At 44.7% G+C, this 19597-nt stretch overlaps 2 protein-coding genes across 2 annotated transcripts in view; one reads left to right on the forward strand and one right to left on the reverse strand.

The window, feature by feature from the left end:
• Positions 1–8487: 8487 nt before the first annotated feature.
• tmem81 (transmembrane protein 81) lies at positions 8488–10836 on the reverse strand. The gene is made up of 5 exons (XM_040151784.1): positions 10603–10836; positions 10349–10494; positions 9460–9575; positions 8925–9118; positions 8488–8610 (listed from the first exon to the last, which is right to left on the reverse strand). The coding sequence occupies exons 1-5, from the start codon at positions 10834–10836 to the stop codon at positions 8488–8490; spliced, it is 813 nt and encodes a 270-aa protein (XP_040007718.1).
• Positions 10837–16803: 5967 nt separating this feature from the next.
• The window catches only part of LOC120804045 (ras-related protein Rab-7L1-like), a 4171-nt gene continuing 1377 nt past the window's right edge, over positions 16804–19597 (forward strand). Inside the window, exons 1-3 of the mRNA XM_040153200.1 lie at positions 16804–17303; positions 18414–18485; positions 18559–18740. Of these exons, the coding sequence (XP_040009134.1) occupies positions 17186–17303; positions 18414–18485; positions 18559–18740 (372 nt within the window). The 5' untranslated portion in view covers positions 16804–17185. The remainder of the gene's footprint in view (positions 17304–18413; positions 18486–18558; positions 18741–19597) is intronic.

Consider the following 19597-nt stretch of genomic DNA (forward strand, 5'->3'; position numbering starts at 1 on the left):
CAGTGTAGGAACCTATTACAACAACAAGATTTACATCATGCTGTTGTAATTCAGGTACTCTAAAGGTACATTACCTAATTTTTTGGAGGCACAATAAGAAATTTGGGATCCTTAGAGGTAACCCGCTAAGAATCGCAGTCATACGCAGCTTCCTTGCATTTTCTAAAAGATTAGCTCTAAACAGATCACAACACTTTGTAGTCTGGCTGCACACGGGACTATTTCTTATATTACAGTACACGCAGAGTATCATGCACATGAATCGTGCCCCATTAACAACATGCAGATGTTGATAATTGGATGGTAAATGCTTTAAGCCAGAGTGCTTTATAATTTGCTGCTCATTCATCCATTCACACACACACACACACAGATGCACACCAATGGCAGCCACTTGGGGTTCAGTGTCTTGCCCAAGGACACTTTGACATGTGGACAGGAGAAGCTGGGGACAAGCCCGTGACCGGTGGACGACCCGCTCTACTGCCTGAGCCGCAGCCGCCCATGAAGGTGTAATTGTAGTAGTTAAAGCTGTTATTCTGTCGATGTCTCCCCCAAAGTTGAAATTAAAAGAATTCCACTGCAACTCTGTGAGACCAGCGGGAATGGTCCAGCTCACATTAACTTGCAACATCCCAACATTGTCGCAGATGGTTTTGTCGGTCGGCAAAGGGAGCGCTAGCAGCAGGCTAACGGGTGTGTTCAGTGCAGAGGTGCCATGAAATTCCTGGAGTTAATCCCCTTCCTCATCCCCTCTGTACACAGATTGTTGAACACGCCCTCTGATACGCGCCAGCTCGCTACAAATGTCAGTTGATGTTCGGCAATCGGCTCCGGACCACAAGTGACATCCTCTCCGGGTTTTCTGCTCCGGTGAGAACGTTTTGAACACCATAAAAATTACCTAAAAAAAGATGCACTAACACACAAAAGAGCAGGAGAGTTTCACAAAAAGGTCACTGCTACTTTGGCAGAGTGAAACAGGAGAGGACAGCTGCACAACAAACAACAGCAGGTGTGCTGCAGCGGAAAAGGTTAAGAGCCTCCCAACAAAGACGGGATGTCTTTCATTTTTCTCTTTTTTTGTAAGATTCAAGTGGCGTTTTCCACTCACGTTGGTGTTTTGTATATACTTGTGGGCTTATAGATTCTGCCTCAGATATATCGTTGAGAAACTGTGTCAGACGATGTATATTAATGTAATGTAAAATAAAAGTTTCGAGGGGTCTGTGTTGACGCTCAGTGCAAAAAGCAGGAGCTAGTTGGAGCTTTCATACTGGTACAAAAGGAGGAGGACGAATTAGGCGTGGCGTCATCTAGGTAACGCGACGTGTTAGTCTGAGAATGAGGTGCCGATAAACAGATGCGTCGAAGCCTGATCTGTAGCACTGGAGCCTTGAGGAGACCTTGAGTGACGTCACTCGGTGACATTTGTCACACTTCACCCTCTGACCCACAAAAGGCCTCATACTTTTTCCATACATGTGGCAGCGCTGCTCAACCGGGCCTCTCGCTCAGAAATGATGTTTGTACAGCACACAACTCATTTTTCTTTTGAGGGAAGCGTAATTGAGACCGGATTACGTTTTCCACTAAGGTTACGGGGACAGGCGGCTCATTTACGTCTCGTATATGTTGATACTGAACAGATCAGTAAAATGTTCACAGACGACGCGTTTGTTTTCTGCCAGCGTATCCGACCTTGCGGCGCAATTTCCACTTGTGAGAAGAAAAAGCAAAAAACAATGGCACAGTTAGAGCACCGGGTTTTTTAAAATAACATCACGGAAGCACGCATTTTTACATTACGATGACAAACCCGGGATCGTGACACTTTTCACACTGTTTTTCTACCTTCGCAACACAACAGACGCAGGGACAAAGGTCGGGAGACAGGAAACAGGAGACATCAGAAGTAGTCGCCTCCTCCTCGATTCATCTGCAGCCCTGCTTACCCACAGTTGGGTAAGCAAACATCGCGCTAACATGTTTGAAATAAGAGTGTTAGAGACATGAAGTGAGCTTCTGGAACATTTTAACGCTCACCCCGAGAGCCTCAGAGGACAGACTGTTCAGTGATGTCTTGTTCTGTGTAGTCCAGTGTCCTCTAGTGGTGGTTATCTTGTCATGCCACGTCTTTGTGTGTGCTGTGCTTACCACATGCCAGCTGTGAGCCGAATGTGTAGCTTTGCAGATGGAGGACGTCATTTCTCGCAGCGGATGCACACTTCACTTGGGTGCTCAGAGGAGAGAAAAAAAAAAAAAAAGATTGAAAAATCACAACTGAGCAAAATGATCTGTGCCCTGGGCTTGAATAGATGACAGTTTAACCATCTGAACCTGATGAAAGCCATTTGCAGTTTATTTTTCTACTCTCTCCTCTCATCTTCATAACTTGCAACCATTTAAAGTCCATAAATGAGATTCGTATAATTAAAATCAGCGGGACTTGGTCTTACAAAACATGCTGGCGGCTTTGTACTGCAGCAATTTAATACTTTTCAGTGTCATGTTCAAACCGCACCCCCTGCACTTGATATTAGGCTGTAATATCCACATTTATTTGCACTGCAGAGATAATTAGATTTTTGCTTTTAGTGGTCTGGACCAGTGTCACCCACTCAGGCTATAACTGTACATTATGATGCAGCTGCAAAAAAAGGCTCCACAATCCTCTAAATCCTCCGTTGTTCCCTTCCTGGTCTTTTAACTGTCCCTCCTTGAAAGCCATATTTCTGCATGTAAGTTCCAGTATTAATCAGCTGTGCCATTATATGTACAGCGGCATCTGGAGACATTATTATGACCTTTGTCTCCATGGCAACAGTTTTTACTTTTCAGTAGATATACCAGAAAGCCGGGACACGTTCTCGTTGCATGAAGAGTGTGACATACCATCCATTCAGGAAGAATGGATGAAGAAAGACCCGGCCAGGTCCCATCATGCTTTGCTCAGCCTGCGAACTCCAACCGAGTGGGCGAGTGAAAAATAGGGCGAGAGCGGGATGGAGACGCGGGGTTCGCCATGCGGGGGGGCGAATCTGTGGGAGCGAGTCGGTGAGCGTCCACGTCGGCGGAGCGACAGCGAAGGACAGAGGGACACTGGAGCGGAGTGAGGAGGACTGAGTGTGAATGACTGGGACGGGATCCCAAAGGGTGGTGAGCGGCAGTGGGAGCAGAGGAGTTGAACAGTGACAGAGAGAGGGAGGGAGACTGGAGGCACACGGGCTGCGCGTGTCTCTACCCCGTCGATACGGATGACAGCGTGTTTCACAGTGTCTGCAGTGATTGGCTGACAAGTGACCTGAATGCTAAATAAAACAATCAACACACAGGAGCGGGAAGGTCAATTCAATTCCAACGGGTAGACCTTCGGTCTCTACACTCGAGTCTTAAGGCAAATCCGGCGGCTGAATTCTGTGCTTTCTGGGCTCATCACCGGCAGCAGTTGCTGTAACCTAACTGTGTGAACGAGGAAGTTGTTCCGTCTCTAAGCACAGCGTCAAACTGGTTACGACACGGGTTCGGGGGAAAAAAGTAACCGCGACGTACCTCTTCTGTCCCACCTCCGCATGCCGCGTGGAGCAGCTCATTACACCTGGCAGGACTTACTGGCTAGTTTACTATCGAAATCGACGCACTCCATGACTCCTTGTCCTCGTTATTAGAAGAAAAATGCATCATTTAATGAAAATCTGAGACACGCGATGCTGTAAAAGTGGAAATTTTAGCCAGAAATCGTGAGGGAGCACCAAGCTAGCAAGAGATGTGTGAGGCGGTGACTCACCACTGGTCAAGCGTATCAAATCACTCGCTCAGAATGTGATCAAACCAGGAGGATTTTTCAATAAAGGAAATTTAGGAAAGGAAATCGGACCTCATGGCTCAGAGGCTTGTGGCTTTTACTTTCTATTTGTCTCAGGTTGTTGTTGGAGCAGCTGATCACAGCGCAGCCCAGAAAGGACGTCTAGCCATGACTGTGGCTGAAAAGTTAAAGTTTTGTAGACTGAAACCTTCACACGTCTGGCGTTCGATGACTACATGTTTGACATTGAACCAGTCCTACAGGAGCTGCTGGACAGATTTCTTGGCAAAAGCACTAACGAAGCAAAATCTGTGGGTTCAAACCCGCAGCCCAGATTCATGTGTATATAGCACCGTTCTTACTTTGTAACCTAACGATGGCCATGAAACCAGCTTTATTTGTTCACTTTGCAATTCAGTTGTTGTTATTCTACAAAGTGTCAAACAGACTGGGAACTGAAAAGGGCAATTTGTTCTGATGAATAATTCAGACAGACCACGTTCATCGGCACTGATGTGTTTCCCGTGTCCCAGCCATCGGCTGCGGTGTCACGGGATTGTTCCAATCTGTCAGCGCGACGACTGGATCCTTAACTTGCCGGCACTGAATACACTTTCAAAAGTTCCTCAACAAGGAGCGGCAGTTCTACTTCGAGCTCCCCCTGGATATCTGAGCTCCTCACCTAGGCCCTGAGGCCGGACCCCCTGCCAAAGAAAACTCATTTTGGTTGCTCGTATCTTTTACTTGGTTCTTTCCCTCAGTAAACATGGCTCATGGCCACAGATGAGGGCTGGAACGCAGACAAACTGGTAAATCAAGCGCTTCCCCCCTTCAGGGTCACCTCCCTCTTCGCCAGGACAGTCCAGTTCAGTTTCTGTACTAATGCTGCTGCGTTGGCCTGTCAAGCTCACACTCATGAACAAGATCCCAAGAGATTTGAACTCCTTTACGTGGGGCACCAAACTGGATCCCAACCCCAGGAGGACAAACCACACTCAGAGTGCAGCATCATCATACTCAAAGCAGGCCTTTTTCTTTCTGTCCTTCGAGATGACTGTGTCTTAATGTCAGCGCAAGGCTTTCAACCAACATACCTGAGGAGATCAGGCTGGACAAAATGCCTCAGATACATTTTCACAAATCATACTGCGAAAAGTCCCTCACGTCTGCAGGAAAATTCACTAATGACTGATTAAAAACAGATCAAAGCGAATACAGTGTTAACTGCTCATTCTCTTTCAGGCTTTTGAGACAAAGTTATGTCAGGTTAAAGGCTCCAAAAACTATTCCTATTGTCAATCACCTGACAAAAAGAGTATAGCCGGAATTTGTCGAGCCATTTCGTGAAAAATCAAAACCCATGAAAATGTTTTTGAGTCTGCCAGCACCAGCAGCTGGAGGAAAAATATCAGTTCCTTGGTCTTATTGTCATTATTATTGTTAGTATTAGTGGTAATGCTGTTGACTGATGCCACACCGGACTTTCTCGAAATTCCTTTGACAGACTCTGTTTATTATAATCAAACTGAATTGAACAAAAGAACGCCTGGCATGGTATAGACACCAAATTACAGTAACGTCAAGGCTTATTAATGAAGCGCAGGATATTCCCTGTATCCTAGAAATTACATCCCTTCACTATTAAACTGCAACAGCAACTACTTTTGTAGGAGTGAAATTGCAGGCCGGATCGTGTTCAGAGGCAACGTTTGTTTTCTGTTTTGTTTTGGGGTTTTTTTTTATGAATGAAGCTACATTTATTAACGGCAGCAGACTCACCTGGGGGAGGTTGTGGTGTTTGCATCCAGGGTCCCATCCGTCAACAGAAGTCCTCTGGACTGATGGTTGTTGATGTTGGTGAACTGGAGGTGAACTGCAGCAGGATTGGCAAATGGATTAAAAAAAAAAAAAAAAAAAAAGTGAGATTACAGTTCAATGAAAACGCCAAGTAGACCTGTTCAAAGAAAAACCATTCGGTGGTTTTCAAGGGCAAGAATGCAGAAGTCCCTTTTGACTCTGTCTGGCGTTGCATTCACTCAATATTTTCAGTCCAGAAAACAGAGTGCAAGAGTGTTTTTTTGAGCTCCTCTCTCCAAAGCTCAGCATGGTCCTAATAAATGTCTAACATCTGAGCTCTTCATTGTTATTCTGAATCGTCTTTGGAGGGGCTCGTTCTGGAGCTATTGCCCATACAGGCTTTTTATTCAGTAGCAACAGAAATCTTGCAGAGTGTGATGTGTTTTATGATGCCACAGTGGAGCAGTAATTAAATTGTTTGTGCAATGAGCACTGGAAAAAACAGTTACATCTGTCAAAACTGATGTTGTAAATGAGCACATGAAGGGAAATGACGTTCTTCGGGGCTTAGACGGGCAAGTACCACGAGGAAATGAATGAATTACAGTAAGCACATCATCGTAATTTCATTTGTGTTATTTCCCCAGAGTCCCTCATTTGCCTCTGCTCCTCCCAAAATAACTGGTGATGTCACCATCTTCTTATTGTTGTGAAATCAGCAGTACGGCAAGGTGAAGATACTCGATTGGACGCATAGGTCCCGCAACAGCACCGACGCCCTGTCAGCAAAATGTGGCGAAGGTAGCCCACTCGTTATGCATAAATAGGGTTAAACTATATTATTATGGATTACACCACTGATGCATTCATGTGTAAGCATTTTTATTGTTGAAAAGAGTTCATAAGTTGTAATTACTGGCTTTATTAATGGTTAATCACCAGTGCTCTAAATATGATTTATAAGCCATTAATGAGAATAACTTTTGGTGCGCCAGGTTGTTAGCGGGTGTTTTATCATCCTCCGGCAGGACACTCGAGTTGTCTTTTTATCAAGTTCTACTTCACCAGGTGGACACTCTAGTGGACCGTCCGCCCTCCGCTGAACCTGCACGGCATCTGAGCCAAAATCTTTTCATTATCAGCTTATTAACATTTACGACTCTAGACTTTGATGGCTTATCATTATTGTTCTTCACTGGGCAATAGTGAATTAATGTGTGATCATAAAACGTGTGAATCTTTCAGCCTTTTTAAGAAAGTGTGAAGCCCAGAAGCATTTATTAATGGATTCCATGGCTTACTAACGGATTCGAGTTGACGCTCTGCTACTGATCTTTAAAGCATTGGTAATGATGAGCGGTAAAGGATCCAAGATTAGCCCAACTGTCTCCACGTGTCTCATCCATCCAGCAGTGGTGTCGTGCACTGTGTAGCAAGCATCAATCAGCACTCTGAAATGCATCACCTTGTTTCTGAGAGGGCCCGTCGCCCTTTTCCTCCCTCTTAATCAGTCTGGTTCCACTGTGGCAGCCGAGTCCGAGGTCCGCGGCAGCGTGGTCATGATAGACCTCTGCCAGTGTCTACTTACTCAGTCCACCTCAAAACCTTTATATGAAGCGACACTCCCACCTACTGGCACAGAGTTGGACATGACCCTAACTAATGGACCCACTGAGGCTGCATCATCCCCTGTCAAGCCCTCGGTTCTAAGGTTGTTATTCAGTTGTGCCCGGTTTCTCTTGGAGCCGGTTTACGGTTGGCGCCCTTAAACAGCCACGGTCCACCTCTACATGTGTTTTCACTTATCGGCTTGATCTCACCTCTCCCCAGGACTGTGCGGATCCTTCTACCCCCTCCCCAGCTTCGTTGCACCTGTTAAGGGCAGGACGACGCATAACTTGCGTACTTCCTGCAGAGCTTGGCCCCCGGGGAGACTCTCGTCAGTCAGAGTAACTGAAAACACACGAGTGTGGTTGTGCTGCTTTTTCCTAAAGTTGAACTGTGGAGTTTACCTTCAGTGTTTCCCTCCAAAAATACATTGTGTGTATCCTTGAGGTCTGACCAACATGTTGCATTTCCTTAACATGACACTGGAAAAGCCGATTTTTTTTTTTTAAGCATTTGAAACCAGCATTGTTTGCATCCATGTTTACTTCCTAACAGTCTTCTTCTTCTCTGTCTTTGTATTTTTGTGTGTGTGTGTGTGTGTGTGTGTGTGTGTGTGTGTGTGTGTGTGTGTGTGTGTGTGTGTGTGTGTGTGTGTGTGTGTGTGTGTGTGTTACTGCCGGTGAAAATGTGTATTTAAATAGTATTTGAACAAACTAAATGGGAACCCACTCGAAACCTCACTGCTGGTGGTTGAAAACCGGTGGTGGAAGAAGTACTCAGATCCCTTACTTGAGTAAAAGTATCAACACATTAATGTAAAAACGCTCCACTAAGTAAAAGTCCTGCATTCATGATTTTAACTACAGAAAAGTTACCAGCAAATGTACTGAAACTGTCAAAGTAAGAGTACTTTGACGCTTTCGTGGGCCTTTGTCGCCGCAGACATTTTGACGTGTCACAACAGGTGACTGCCTCACTCTCAGGTGACCCTGAGAGTGAGGCAGCCAAACGGAATTCAGCCAACATTCGTTTTATTATTCACACCTATACTTTTCCTCCTGTGACGCCACAATGTCTGCAGGGAAAAAGGCCGATTCTGTGCTCCTCTGCTTCAGCTGCGTGGCCAGGCACAAACAGCAACTCAAGAAAACTATGTAAAGTTTTAAAAAAAGGTCTAAAAAGGTTTTAAGAAGTCACTTAAAACTCTTTTCTTTATTCTAATTTTCAATTTTCAGTCCAGGGACGACAAACGTGTTTGCTACCGTCTTCCTTTCATCTCAATTCCCATGGAAAAAACAGCTGCATCTGTCGGAACACCCCCACTCTCCCCTCTTCGCTGTCCTGCAGAGGCCCAGTATCAGTCCAGACCCAGCACCTGCGAGGCTCAAGGAGATCAGCACCTGTGTGTTCAGACGCAGCAAACACGCTGTTGAAGAGTAGGGTCCTTATTTTGGCACAAAAGAACATTTAGTGACTTTCATGTACTCTGGTGTTTTTGGTTTTTGTTAACACTCGGTAACACAAGAGGAATTTTTTTTCTTTTTTTTCTGTAATGGCAATTTACACAACAATATTTCAAAGTCTATGTACATAGTTTTTTAAGTTTTATAAACTAAACTACCAAGCAATTAATTTTAAAAAAAAGTACATTAATCAGTAACCAAGTAATAATTAGTCGCATCCCCAGACCCATCACTTCCTAAACCAACTGTACTGTGTAGAGTAGGGTCGTCCTGTGGTCATGCTGGTCTGACACAGTCTGGTTCTGCCGGTTTCCACTCGACTCCCACCGGGCCAGCGAGCTTTCGTAGTCCAGATCGAGAACCCCGACAGGTAAAACCCGGATCCCCCAGTAGACCCTCTTCATCCTGCGGAAGCTGCCATCCTGCACGTCGCAGCGATAGGTGCCTGGAAACGACATGGTCGGTCAGTTGGTTCACAGTTCGGAGGTGAGTCGCTGTCTGTGTATTAGTGTGGATTCCACGGATTTGTGTCCCATTGGCTGGAACGGTTTAAAAGAGGACTTAAGAGTTAGATTTCACGGGCAGCCTCACACAGAATTTCCTTTTACGCGCCCTCTTCCTTGGTCACAGTAGGAGAGCCCCATCACTTCCTGCTACGCTGCTGCCGGTTCTAGCGATACCTCCTGGCCCAAACCTGCTCGCAAGCCCGCCAGGAAATGGAGTCCACCAAATTGGTTTAACGCGAAAGCAGGGACCCGTTTGTGTCCAAAGCACAGGTGTGTTTACCTGCGTCCTCCTCTCCGACGGGGTCCAGAATCACTCGGTCCAGCTGAGGAGCTTCCCAGCGAGCAAACAGAGAGTCGTCCGAGCTGATGATTCCTCGGGCGTAACGCCACAACACCCTGAGCCATAGAACGCAAAAAAAAAAAAAAAAAAATCACACCCAACTCTTACCCAGTGGATGCTGCGATCACATTTTGTTCCTCCCGAATGAGGATCTAACACTCCACCGTGACTCAATAGACTTCATGGGTTGCTTGATTCACTCGCCATCCTTACGCCACAGAATTCAACCTTTTAGCAACTGTGACAACAGAAATAAAAGTCTCATCTTATGTCTGTGTGTGTGACCACCAGCGCTGCGGATGCATGAATTTTACTTGCATGCTCATTTAAAAATTGACCCGGTGATCGGGTGGAAATTTTCCACACTGAGGTTGAGGCAAAGCTGGATCACCAGCCGGGCTAAATCGGCCTCTGCTCTTCACAGGGGCCAGGAAACAGCTCCACAGTGTGAATATCAAGTTTACAATTTCTTTGTGGATTGATTTATTGATTAAAGCCCCTGAAAACGTGGTTTCTCTTTCATCTCTAACTAAATAAGCAACAATCAAGGATATTTTTTTTACGATATTCATCTTAGAGTATTACTCATTAAGAGTCTAAGAAATCCAGTTAGTCCGAATTGTGGCCCACAGCTCATTTTTGCCCTGGGGCCCCCGAGTGGGTTGATTCGGCCTTGAGCTGAATTCAGCAACAAACAATGAACATCACTGCAAAACTGATGAGACTCTTGTATGAGTCTCATCAGCAAGTAAAGGCAACATTTTCGTGCATTTCCCACTGTCGCGAATCCTCTATCTCCTCTCCGCTCCTCTCCTCCTTCCTCCCTTACCTCCAGGAGAACCTCCCCGTCGCCTCCATGACCTCTCCCAGACAGTCGATCTCCACTCTCTGTCCTGCAGTCACAGTCATCGTCCTGAGGCCACACTGCCACGACTCCAGACACTTGACCCTGCGAACTCGACACTCCTCCGACACCTTCAATTCATCCATTTCCTCAGCATTGTTATTCGAGTCTGAGCGATTTTCCCTCTTACATTCATCTCAAACATTTAGTTATAGATGTTTGACATGTCTCTGTGATACCTCTGTCCCGCCTGTGCTCCTCACGCCTTCTTCCATCGCTGTCTTGCCGTCTTTCAGGAAACACAGGGTTTGCGTTTTAACCCCCAGCCCGCAGGTGGTGCTGCAGGGGGAGCTGTCGACGATGACCTCCACCGCCACTTTACCCACCTCCTCCAGGTCAGCGGAGGTCGGAGGTCGGAAGAGGAGGAGGAAGAGGAGAAGACACAGGCGAAGCCCTACAGATACACGCCGCATTTCAAAGTTTGACGGCAACTCTGCGGAAAAGAAGAAAGTTTTTAGTTTTCTACTTAATCCACAAAGTCAAATGTCCTTAGCTGTTATAAAGAATATGTTTTGTTTAACCACTGTTTTACACGGTGTTGATGAAGTTTCAGTTTTGTGATGAATTCATAACTGAGGTGTATGTTAGTATATGTAGAGCTGTGTTTATATAGAGGACCTAGGTCAAAGGTCCTCAGAGGGTGCCTCACCGCTTGGGAAAGGAAGTTTATGCTTTGTGATCGAAACCATACGTTAGCGACAGTTTTTAGGAAAACAACTGCCTTATTTAAGAGTCGGTGGTCAAGACTGATTTTCAGAGTGGCTCATCGGCTTCACACCCTCTCACAAGCAGATCTGCAGATGCTCGACTTGACGCGGTTCTTCTTTGTAATAAACCTCAATATGCAATCAAGCAGCGGGGTCTCCTTCATCCTCTTCACATCATCAACACCATCTAATAAACTACATGTGTTTGTTTGATTTTGAGCTGGAAATGTCCCTGTCATGACCCTGTGTTGAAAGTTGTTTACTAGATCGGTGTTTTTTAAACTGTATTATCAAAGCTGCATTCATCAGCTTCCCTTTGCCCCGTGGCGGCAGCGAGCTGCTAAATGTTCCTCTTTCTACACCAGCTGGTCGCTAGGTTTTTTACGGTGCAGTGGGTTCATCTGAGTTTTCCTTTCTGATAACAGCTGCCTGACTGGCGGACGGGGCTGGGAGAGCGAACCTACAGCAAATATACAGTAAAACCAAAACAATGAGCTGAAACGGGCTAAAAGCCTTCGTAGATCTGAGGCTATTTGTAAATTTGATTGACCAAAAAAAAGCGACACGTTTCACGTTGCACGTTGTGCAGCTTTAAGAAAGACTGCGTGAGACTTAACGTACGGGACCTGTGGCAGTTTTCTGAGAAAATGTTGGATCCATCTAAAACTAGACTCACCTCCACAACGCACGGCACCTCTCGTGACACTTTGCTGCCTCAAGTGTGCAAAGGTCAAGTTGAAGCTGCCAGGAGAGTTAAAGCGCACGCACCTTCTTTGTAGAGCTGATATCGAATGAAGAGGGAGAAGATGATGTGATTAGGAGTCCAAACTGCCGCATCGGCCGGATCTGATGACTGATTTTGAATCGAATGCTGCGTCGTGACAACCGAAGTTCCAGGCTGCAGGTTTCCCTCCTTCTGTGGGTCAGAGTGGTGGAAAAAAATGAGACGTTCGTTACTATTCCACTCTATCTTGAAATTCTTTGTCAAAATTTTAAATTCTAAACACTATATATGATAAATAACAATATACAACTATACAGCAAATACAAATGTAGAACGTTTTTCAGTCTTGTGCTGCAAAAAAAAAAAAAAAAGCCAGAGGCTGTTGCAACACGTTGCTGTCAACGTTCATTTGTTTGCTTTTTATTGTCTTATTGTTGATAACACGGAAGTAGCTGTTAGACATGTTTTCCCATGGATAAGCTTAATTTAACTTTAATTTTCATACATAGTGATGAATTTTTTTTTTTTTTTAATTGATTTAAATGAACTACAAGAACATTTTAAAATTAATGAAAATAATCATGTAAAATAATTTTGAAAATAAATATTTTTAAATTGAGCCACCATCAGAGTCGAGTTCACTCGATATGCTCCCTCCATTGTATCGCAAATAGAAACCAAAGGTTCGAAGCGGTCATATTTACAGAGAGGCAGTGACAGCCTAACGTCTGAATCTAAACTTCCGGAGACTGGGCCGATTCCTGCTCTCGATACCGGACTTCTCAGGTCCACCAAGCCAGTGATCCCCAACTTGCTGCGCGTGGCCGGTGTTGCAGTTTGCAACGTGACCAGCAGGTGTCAGACAAACACCGGAGGGAAACCACAGACAGCCACACGACATCCAGTACCGTGCTGTGCAGTGGGTGCAGCCCCCAGGTCACGGAAAGAAATCAGTCAGATATTATTTTTGAGTGTCACATCGTTTTGCAGCAAGTTACAGTTAACTAGGTGACAATATAAACGTCTAGTGTAGTAAATGGGGCAATGGTATAAAAAAAAAGAAAAATGTTATTATAATGTTTGAATACCTTTAAAAACTAATGATAGTAAATCTGAATAAAATTTGAAAGCAAACATTTTTGTCATTTTTGTTCAAACGAACAATGTGTGTGAATAAAAATGATCAGAATTGGAGTTTACCTTTTACCTCATTAGTCCGCAGGTCTTCAACTTGAGATTTCAGGTCAATATGTTGAACAAATGTTCAACATATTGAACATTGTTTTGTCAGTGTTCAAGTCACGTCAAGTCAAGTGTATTTGCATAGGCCAGTTTAACGGACTGTGTGTCAATGTGCTTTACAGGCCTACACCAGCAATGTTGCTAATCCCAAACAAAGATAAGACGAGGGGCAAACAATGGGGGGGGGGGTGTGATGGCTTTGCTCCTCCATGGCTTCGGATTCGTCGGGCAGATTCATTTCACCTGAAGTGACTGGATGATTTCTTTATATGAGCGAGTAGCCGGGCTCCTTTTGCTGAGCTTGCTCTGGTTGGCTTCAGTCGGATTCGGCTCTGTTACCTCTGATTAACGTTTGTTGGACCATGAGATTTCTCAAAAAGTGCCAGTAATTCTTTTTTTCTCAACCGGGCGAGGCGAAAGTAAATGTCCGTTTTAAACTACAACTCGCGTGGTCTCTCTCCCCCTCTATCTCCTTCCTTGAGCTTGGTTGTGACAAAAGGTAAAACTGTTCTTCTTGTTACGCAAAACGTGGCTCCGATGGACGTGTGAGTGACACGACAAAAGATAATGATTCATGTAGCACATTAACAACAGGCTGGGTTCCGTATGGAGAGTTATAATTAAACCCGTAGTCGCACCCCAAGTGTCACTGGGAAAGGGACCAAGACACGAAAACACACTCGCAGGAAAAATATTCATTAATAGAGCCACGGAGATGACTCAGTATCAGTGGGGGACTGAAACATGGCCAGTAGCCAGTAACAGTGGCCTAGTTGGCAGGCCAGTAAAACCCTGAATGTGGGCAACACCACATGCCTCAGCGTGTGTGTGTGTGTGTGTGTGTGTGTGTGTCTGAACAGAAATAACAAGTAAGTAAGTAGTAAGTAACATTAAGAAGAAGAGAGCAAAATAGAGGAGGATGGGACAGAAGAGGAGAGGGTGTGAAGAGTTGGAGGAAGGTAGAGGAGAATAAATAGGTCTGATAGAGGAGAGGGAGGTTTCATAAGAACAGAGGGGGGAAGAGGAGGAGTGGCAGGGCGGCCCAGCGGGAATTACATCCCTCCTGGACGATTGCGTGCCTCACGACTCACGTCCAGTGCCAGCATTGGGTGCCAGCGCAAGCCGTGGCACGTCACTAATGCGGCCATGCAGAGAGCACGGACGCGGCGGATGGGCAGGCAGATATGGAAACAAGGGACCTGGAGAGTGGAAACGGGGAGGTAAATATACAGAGGGGGAAAGGTTAGGTAAAGAGGCCAAGAGGTGCAGAGGCGAGCAGCTGGCTCTGAAATGACATGAGAGTTGATGACAATGAAAACAGGGAACTGGCAGGAACACTAGATGGAATGTGAAAACCATGACGGATCGATATTGATTGATTTTGCGACAAACCGTTCGTACCTGTTACAATATTCGAATTACAGCCTCATGTCCGAGAGGTTTATTCTCTGAGGCAAATCTAGAGCAATTCACGTGGGTATTATGACTTTACCACGACAGAGAGCAATTCATGGGGGGTGGCTCTCATGCTTCCTTAAATGTAGTTTTTTTTTTAAAAAAGGGAAAAAAGTTTAAAGTTCACTCAGCACAGTAGTTAAAGGTTAGCGATATGCCATTTAAATCTATTGGCTCAACAAGGCCACGGCTACAGGAAAATGTCATACGCCACAGATGATGTAGTCTCCTCCTGGGCCAATCGGGCATCTATATGTTCGTCTGTTTCCACCATTATTATAACCTTTATTCAGTCGGGTAATCTCGTTGGGATCAGGATCTCTTTTGCAAGAGAGACCTGAGCACAGCAGGAGAAATAAAACAGAGATTAGCCCCGGCGGCACAAGCACGTACAGAAAGTATCAGAATATCAAGAGATTCAGTTCAGCCAGTCCCGGGATCTGGTCTGGTGAACGGCCACAATACGCCGATGTATTGTAACCGGATACCGTGTTAGAAGATGGCGCCCAATTCTCTTCAGTGGTGTTTTCTTGGTCCGTAGACCATGAGCTTTACAGTCCTCCTCTGGCTGACTCCCTGCTGACTGCCTGCACACATGAACAGAGGGAAAATAATTTACTGATATGGTTCTTCAACTCAGAAAAATGTCTTCATTGTTCTGTAGGGTTCCTTTTGTACAACGGACTTATGACAACTGTTAAAGCAAAATTCGGAGATTTTGAGAATGAAGTCATACATCATGTAATTTGTTTTTATTTAGTGTCAGCATCCTAACATCTAGTTTTCGGCTAAACCTCTAACTTCTGGGGACCCACATTCCTCGTTTGACCCGTACTAGGACAGACTGACACTGGAGTATCCATCCATCCATCCATCCACTAGCTATAGCGCTTATCCTTTGAGGGTCTCAGGGGCGGCTTGAGCCGCGGGCGGGGTACGCCCTGGACAGCGCTGGCGCGGGGAGGCGAAACAACCGGTCACGCTCACATTCACGCCTACGGGCGAGTTAGCCTCGCCAGTCAACCTGCATGTCTCTGGAATGCGCGAGGAGGCCCGAGCACCCGGAAGGAAACCCACGCAGGCACGGGGAGAACGTGCAAACTCCAGACAGAACGGCCCACTGCTGGCAGGCCACAGCACTAACCACTGCACCACCGTGCCGCCCCGACAACGGAGTATTATATTTCAAATTTAGTCTATAAGTGGGACTTTATTCTTCAGACATCGTGACTTGTTCTGGTAAAATTATGGCTTTATTCTTTTAATTTTTTTTTCTCGTACTAGCCTACCGTCAAACCAAACAGTGTGCACACGGGAATTTAGTGGAATCAACTCATCTTTTCCTGTTAACTTAATGTAAATATGTAAATGTTGTAAATTTCAGGTAAATTCAACATAGAATGTCGAGTTTTAATTTTCAGACTTTAGGACTTATAAACATCAGCTGTTCTGACTTGAAACGATGAGTTGAATGCGTGAGCTGCCGAGAGGTCACTCAACCCAACGAGTGAAGTTTTTAAAGAAACAAAACCAGCCTATTAACAGACGGCTTCCCAGCATGCATTGTTTGAGACTTAAAACCCTCCAGAGACGTATTGTGAAGAAAACAGACACAATGAAAACTTGCTGTGTGTCTTTATTACATGTTAAATTAAGTCCTGGTTGTTTCTTTTCATAATGATGAAAACAACACCAACCACCATAAAGGTTAGTACTGAATTCAGTCCCGACCCCTGTAGATTTTAACCGAGTCACTGGGAGCAGCCTGTCCTGTTGCCTTTGTGCTTCTAAGAATCATCCCACAGCGTTTGAAATATTGACTGATGCACGAAAAACAAAAAGCATTTAGTTCTAACTCCCCAAGTGTGGCGCTAAAGCTGGCAGTTGGTGTAGTTTCAAGTAGCCTAAGGCAGAGCAGCACTAGATTATTCAATAAATGCAATGGAAGAAAATGAACAAACCGTAGCTCCTTCCCTGACTTTCCCTCCTGGAGCCAATTTCCAGGCATAATGCATACTGTGTTTGGCTGATTGCAAATTCCTGCTGCAAATGTAAATGTGTCTAATCATTAATTTCAAAGAATGAAGAGCAAGACAGTAATTGCAGAGAGAAACAAAGGTTAACCAAAGTCTGCACAGATTCATCAACAGTTTGCTTTGAGCGTGAAGGTGTGGTTTATGTGACTGAACTATTTATAGCCTGTGGCTACTTCCTTTCAGAAAGCAAAACCTGCAGATGTGAGCGCTGTGCTGGAAAGAGGGAAGGACAGCCAGCGTTGTTGGTAGAGTTATGGTTAGGAGAATAGAGTTTAGGTTTAGATTCGACGCTGTATCGTGAAACAAGGTTATCGCAGTGAGCATGTCGGAGTAGCGAGCTTACACTTAAAGTAAGTACGTTAGGTTTGGATTTAAAGCCTGAGCGGTAGCTAAAATGTTTAGGGTCAACAAATGCAAAGAAAGACTCAGTTAAGTGACGTCCAGGTGGGTTGTGGTCGAGCGTTTGTTCAGTTACAGGAACCCGTTTTGCCTGTCTGCCTCATCAACCGCATTTCCTGAAAGGAGGTTTGAACTTTGAGCCACCGGCACCTTTTCATGCTGAAACGTCTCGCATGTTTCCGTCCAACGGAGGAGAGAAATGACCGAGCACCTGCTGAAAATACTGATTGTTGGTGATGGAAATGTTGGGAAATCCTCCTTTGTGAATCGCTACGTCAATGGACAGTTCAACAAAATGTACAAGATGACAGTGGGAGGTACGGCTGCTTTAGTTTGTCCAGGTTCTGTGGAAAAATGTGACTGTACAAGATCCTAAGCTTTGTATTGCGTGTGTGTACATATGAATATTTCGTTACTGGTGAAGACTTTGACTTGTAGGGGTTTTCTTGCTGTCAGATCAGTGAAAAGGTTTACAGTATTTCTGAATAAGCTGAGAAATCTCTCCAACGAATGGGGCTGATTAAAAACCCCCCTAGAACTTTTCCAATCCAGCCTAAAATACTTTGTCCAACAGGTGAGAGTTCTTGAAAAACTGGTTTTCACCTGGTAACGGCAATTTGATCTCGTGATCTCAGGCTTAGACCGCATTAAAGCTTTGAAGAGAACCTACTGTTCAGTATAATAAAACGTGTGTCTGCATTCTTCCTGTTTATTGAAGGTTTTATTGGCATGAGTTCCATATGTTTTATTGCCAACAAATCGCATGAAAAGACCAAAACCAACAACGTGTTGGTCCATCTCTCAATACTCTCTGACTTTCATACTTTGTCTGTGGTGCTCAGTCCCAAGCCATTGGCTCCTACTTAAGAAATATTTCGTGAAAGCAGGTTCCAAATATGTCGTTTCATTTTTTGAAAGTTGCCACTGACGCAGCGCAGTGCTGCCCGTGGCAACGTCGGCCTGTCATTCGGTGCCAAACGACAACCGTCCCGACAAAGCCGCTACATGGCTGTAGTCATTTTTTCTTTTTCAAACGGGAGTAAATGATGCATTTGGGGGCAACTACTTTCAGCCACAGATCACTGTCGTACACATTTGGTGCTCCCGGCGAGTCTTTACGACATCCGGACAGCGTACGTGGGATTGACTGAAAATAAACTGCATTGCCCCTGTTCAGAAACACGCCAGGTTCACTTCACTGTCAGTTCTGCCACATGAATTGTTTTGTCACGGAGAGTTTGAGTAAGTGCTTCTCTTCGAGAGGAACTAACGTTTACAACTTTTGGGGGAGAGGGGGGTTTATTTCTTACTTTCTCATATTTTGAGCTTTCTGTATAAAAATAATTTTTGTCTTCACTTCTGTCTACTTCCCTACTTTTCTTTCTCTGTTGCTAATATATATATTTATACTTTTTTTACTTCTCTAGTGGATTTTTCTGTGAAGGTGCTGCAATGGTCGGATCAAGAAAAAGTCAGACTGCAGCTGTGGGACGTAGCAGGTACAAAACATTTTACAATGAATGGATGGATGGACAGATGAACGAGACAGTGAACTTTGTGTCCTACCTTCAGGCCAAGAGCGTTTCATATCCATGACCAGGATCTGTTATAAAGGCGCGTTGGGCTGCGTGGTGATGTTTGACGTCACCAGCGCTACCAGCTTCCTCAGCTGTCGCCACTGGAAACGGGACCTGGACAGCAAGGCCATGCTGCCCAACGGCGACACAATCCCCTGCATCCTGCTGGCCAACAAGGTGATTCAATCCGTCTAACTAATGAATGGTACAGCGTGAAACCCCTCGGGCTCAGTGCTAATAATTGAGCAATGGGCCGTTAGTCGGCGTGAGTGCTTGATGAACGCTTTAGGCCGACAGCCTCTGCTTCTCAGCCTTGTCAGGAATTTCCAGTGACAAGTTAAATGCTTAGATTATTCCAGAGATATACATTCCGTTTAGCACGAAAATATTATGCATCGCTTAACACTGTCAACGACAAGGGACAGACACTACAATCCTTAACTGACAAGGAACTAAATGGATAAATTTATAATTTTAAGAAAAAACCAACAATGTCAGGATACTGAGGTAATTTATTTTGCTTTACACAAAATAGGTCTCATCAGGTCTAATGCGTGGCCTTATTTTTTCCGGCATGAAGTCGTCCACAAATCTGGCCGATCATTTTATTTGTACACAGTGTAGCTATTGTAAATCTGCACCTTTCACCGATAGGTAATGTTATGAAAGTTTGTAGTTTGTACTTTAGCTTTTTTTTTCTTCTCACCCTTTTTATTTTAAATAACACTAGAGTTTGTATGTATATATCTGCAGTGGTAACAGTAATATACCTACAGTGTTAAATTTATATTTTGTGTGACAAGATTTTGTGCACATACCTGATATTTTTATTAAAATTACAGAGATAATAGCCCCGTTTCAACTTGGTATAAAGACTGAAATTGATCACATTCAACAGCTTTCTAGTGACAATCGGTGTCATAGTATATACGGTATCATTTGTACAATAAATGCAGATCAAATTGCTACATATCCATCATATCTGATAGGGACTCTTAAGTGGAAGAGAACTGATTGTCAATAAACTCCTACCA

This window comes from Xiphias gladius, chromosome 18, assembly GCF_016859285.1.
Source record: "Xiphias gladius isolate SHS-SW01 ecotype Sanya breed wild chromosome 18, ASM1685928v1, whole genome shotgun sequence".
Classification (NCBI taxonomy): domain Eukaryota; kingdom Metazoa; phylum Chordata; class Actinopteri; order Istiophoriformes; family Xiphiidae; genus Xiphias; species Xiphias gladius.

What these genes read in the sequence shown, in the direction of transcription:
- tmem81 (XM_040151784.1), bottom strand. Translation starts at nt 10,836, where the DNA reads ATGCGGCGTGTATCTGTAGGGCTTCGCCTGTGTCTTCTCCTCTTCCTC. An exon ending in GGAGCACAGGCGGGACAGAG is followed by an intron (nt 10,495 to 10,602) that starts GTATCACAGAGA and finishes GATGAATTGAAG; the next exon opens with GTGTCGGAGGAGTGTCGAGT. An exon ending in GGACGACCCTACTCTACACA is followed by an intron (nt 8,611 to 8,924) that starts GTACAGTTGGTT and finishes CTGAACACACAG; the next exon opens with GTGCTGATCTCCTTGAGCCT.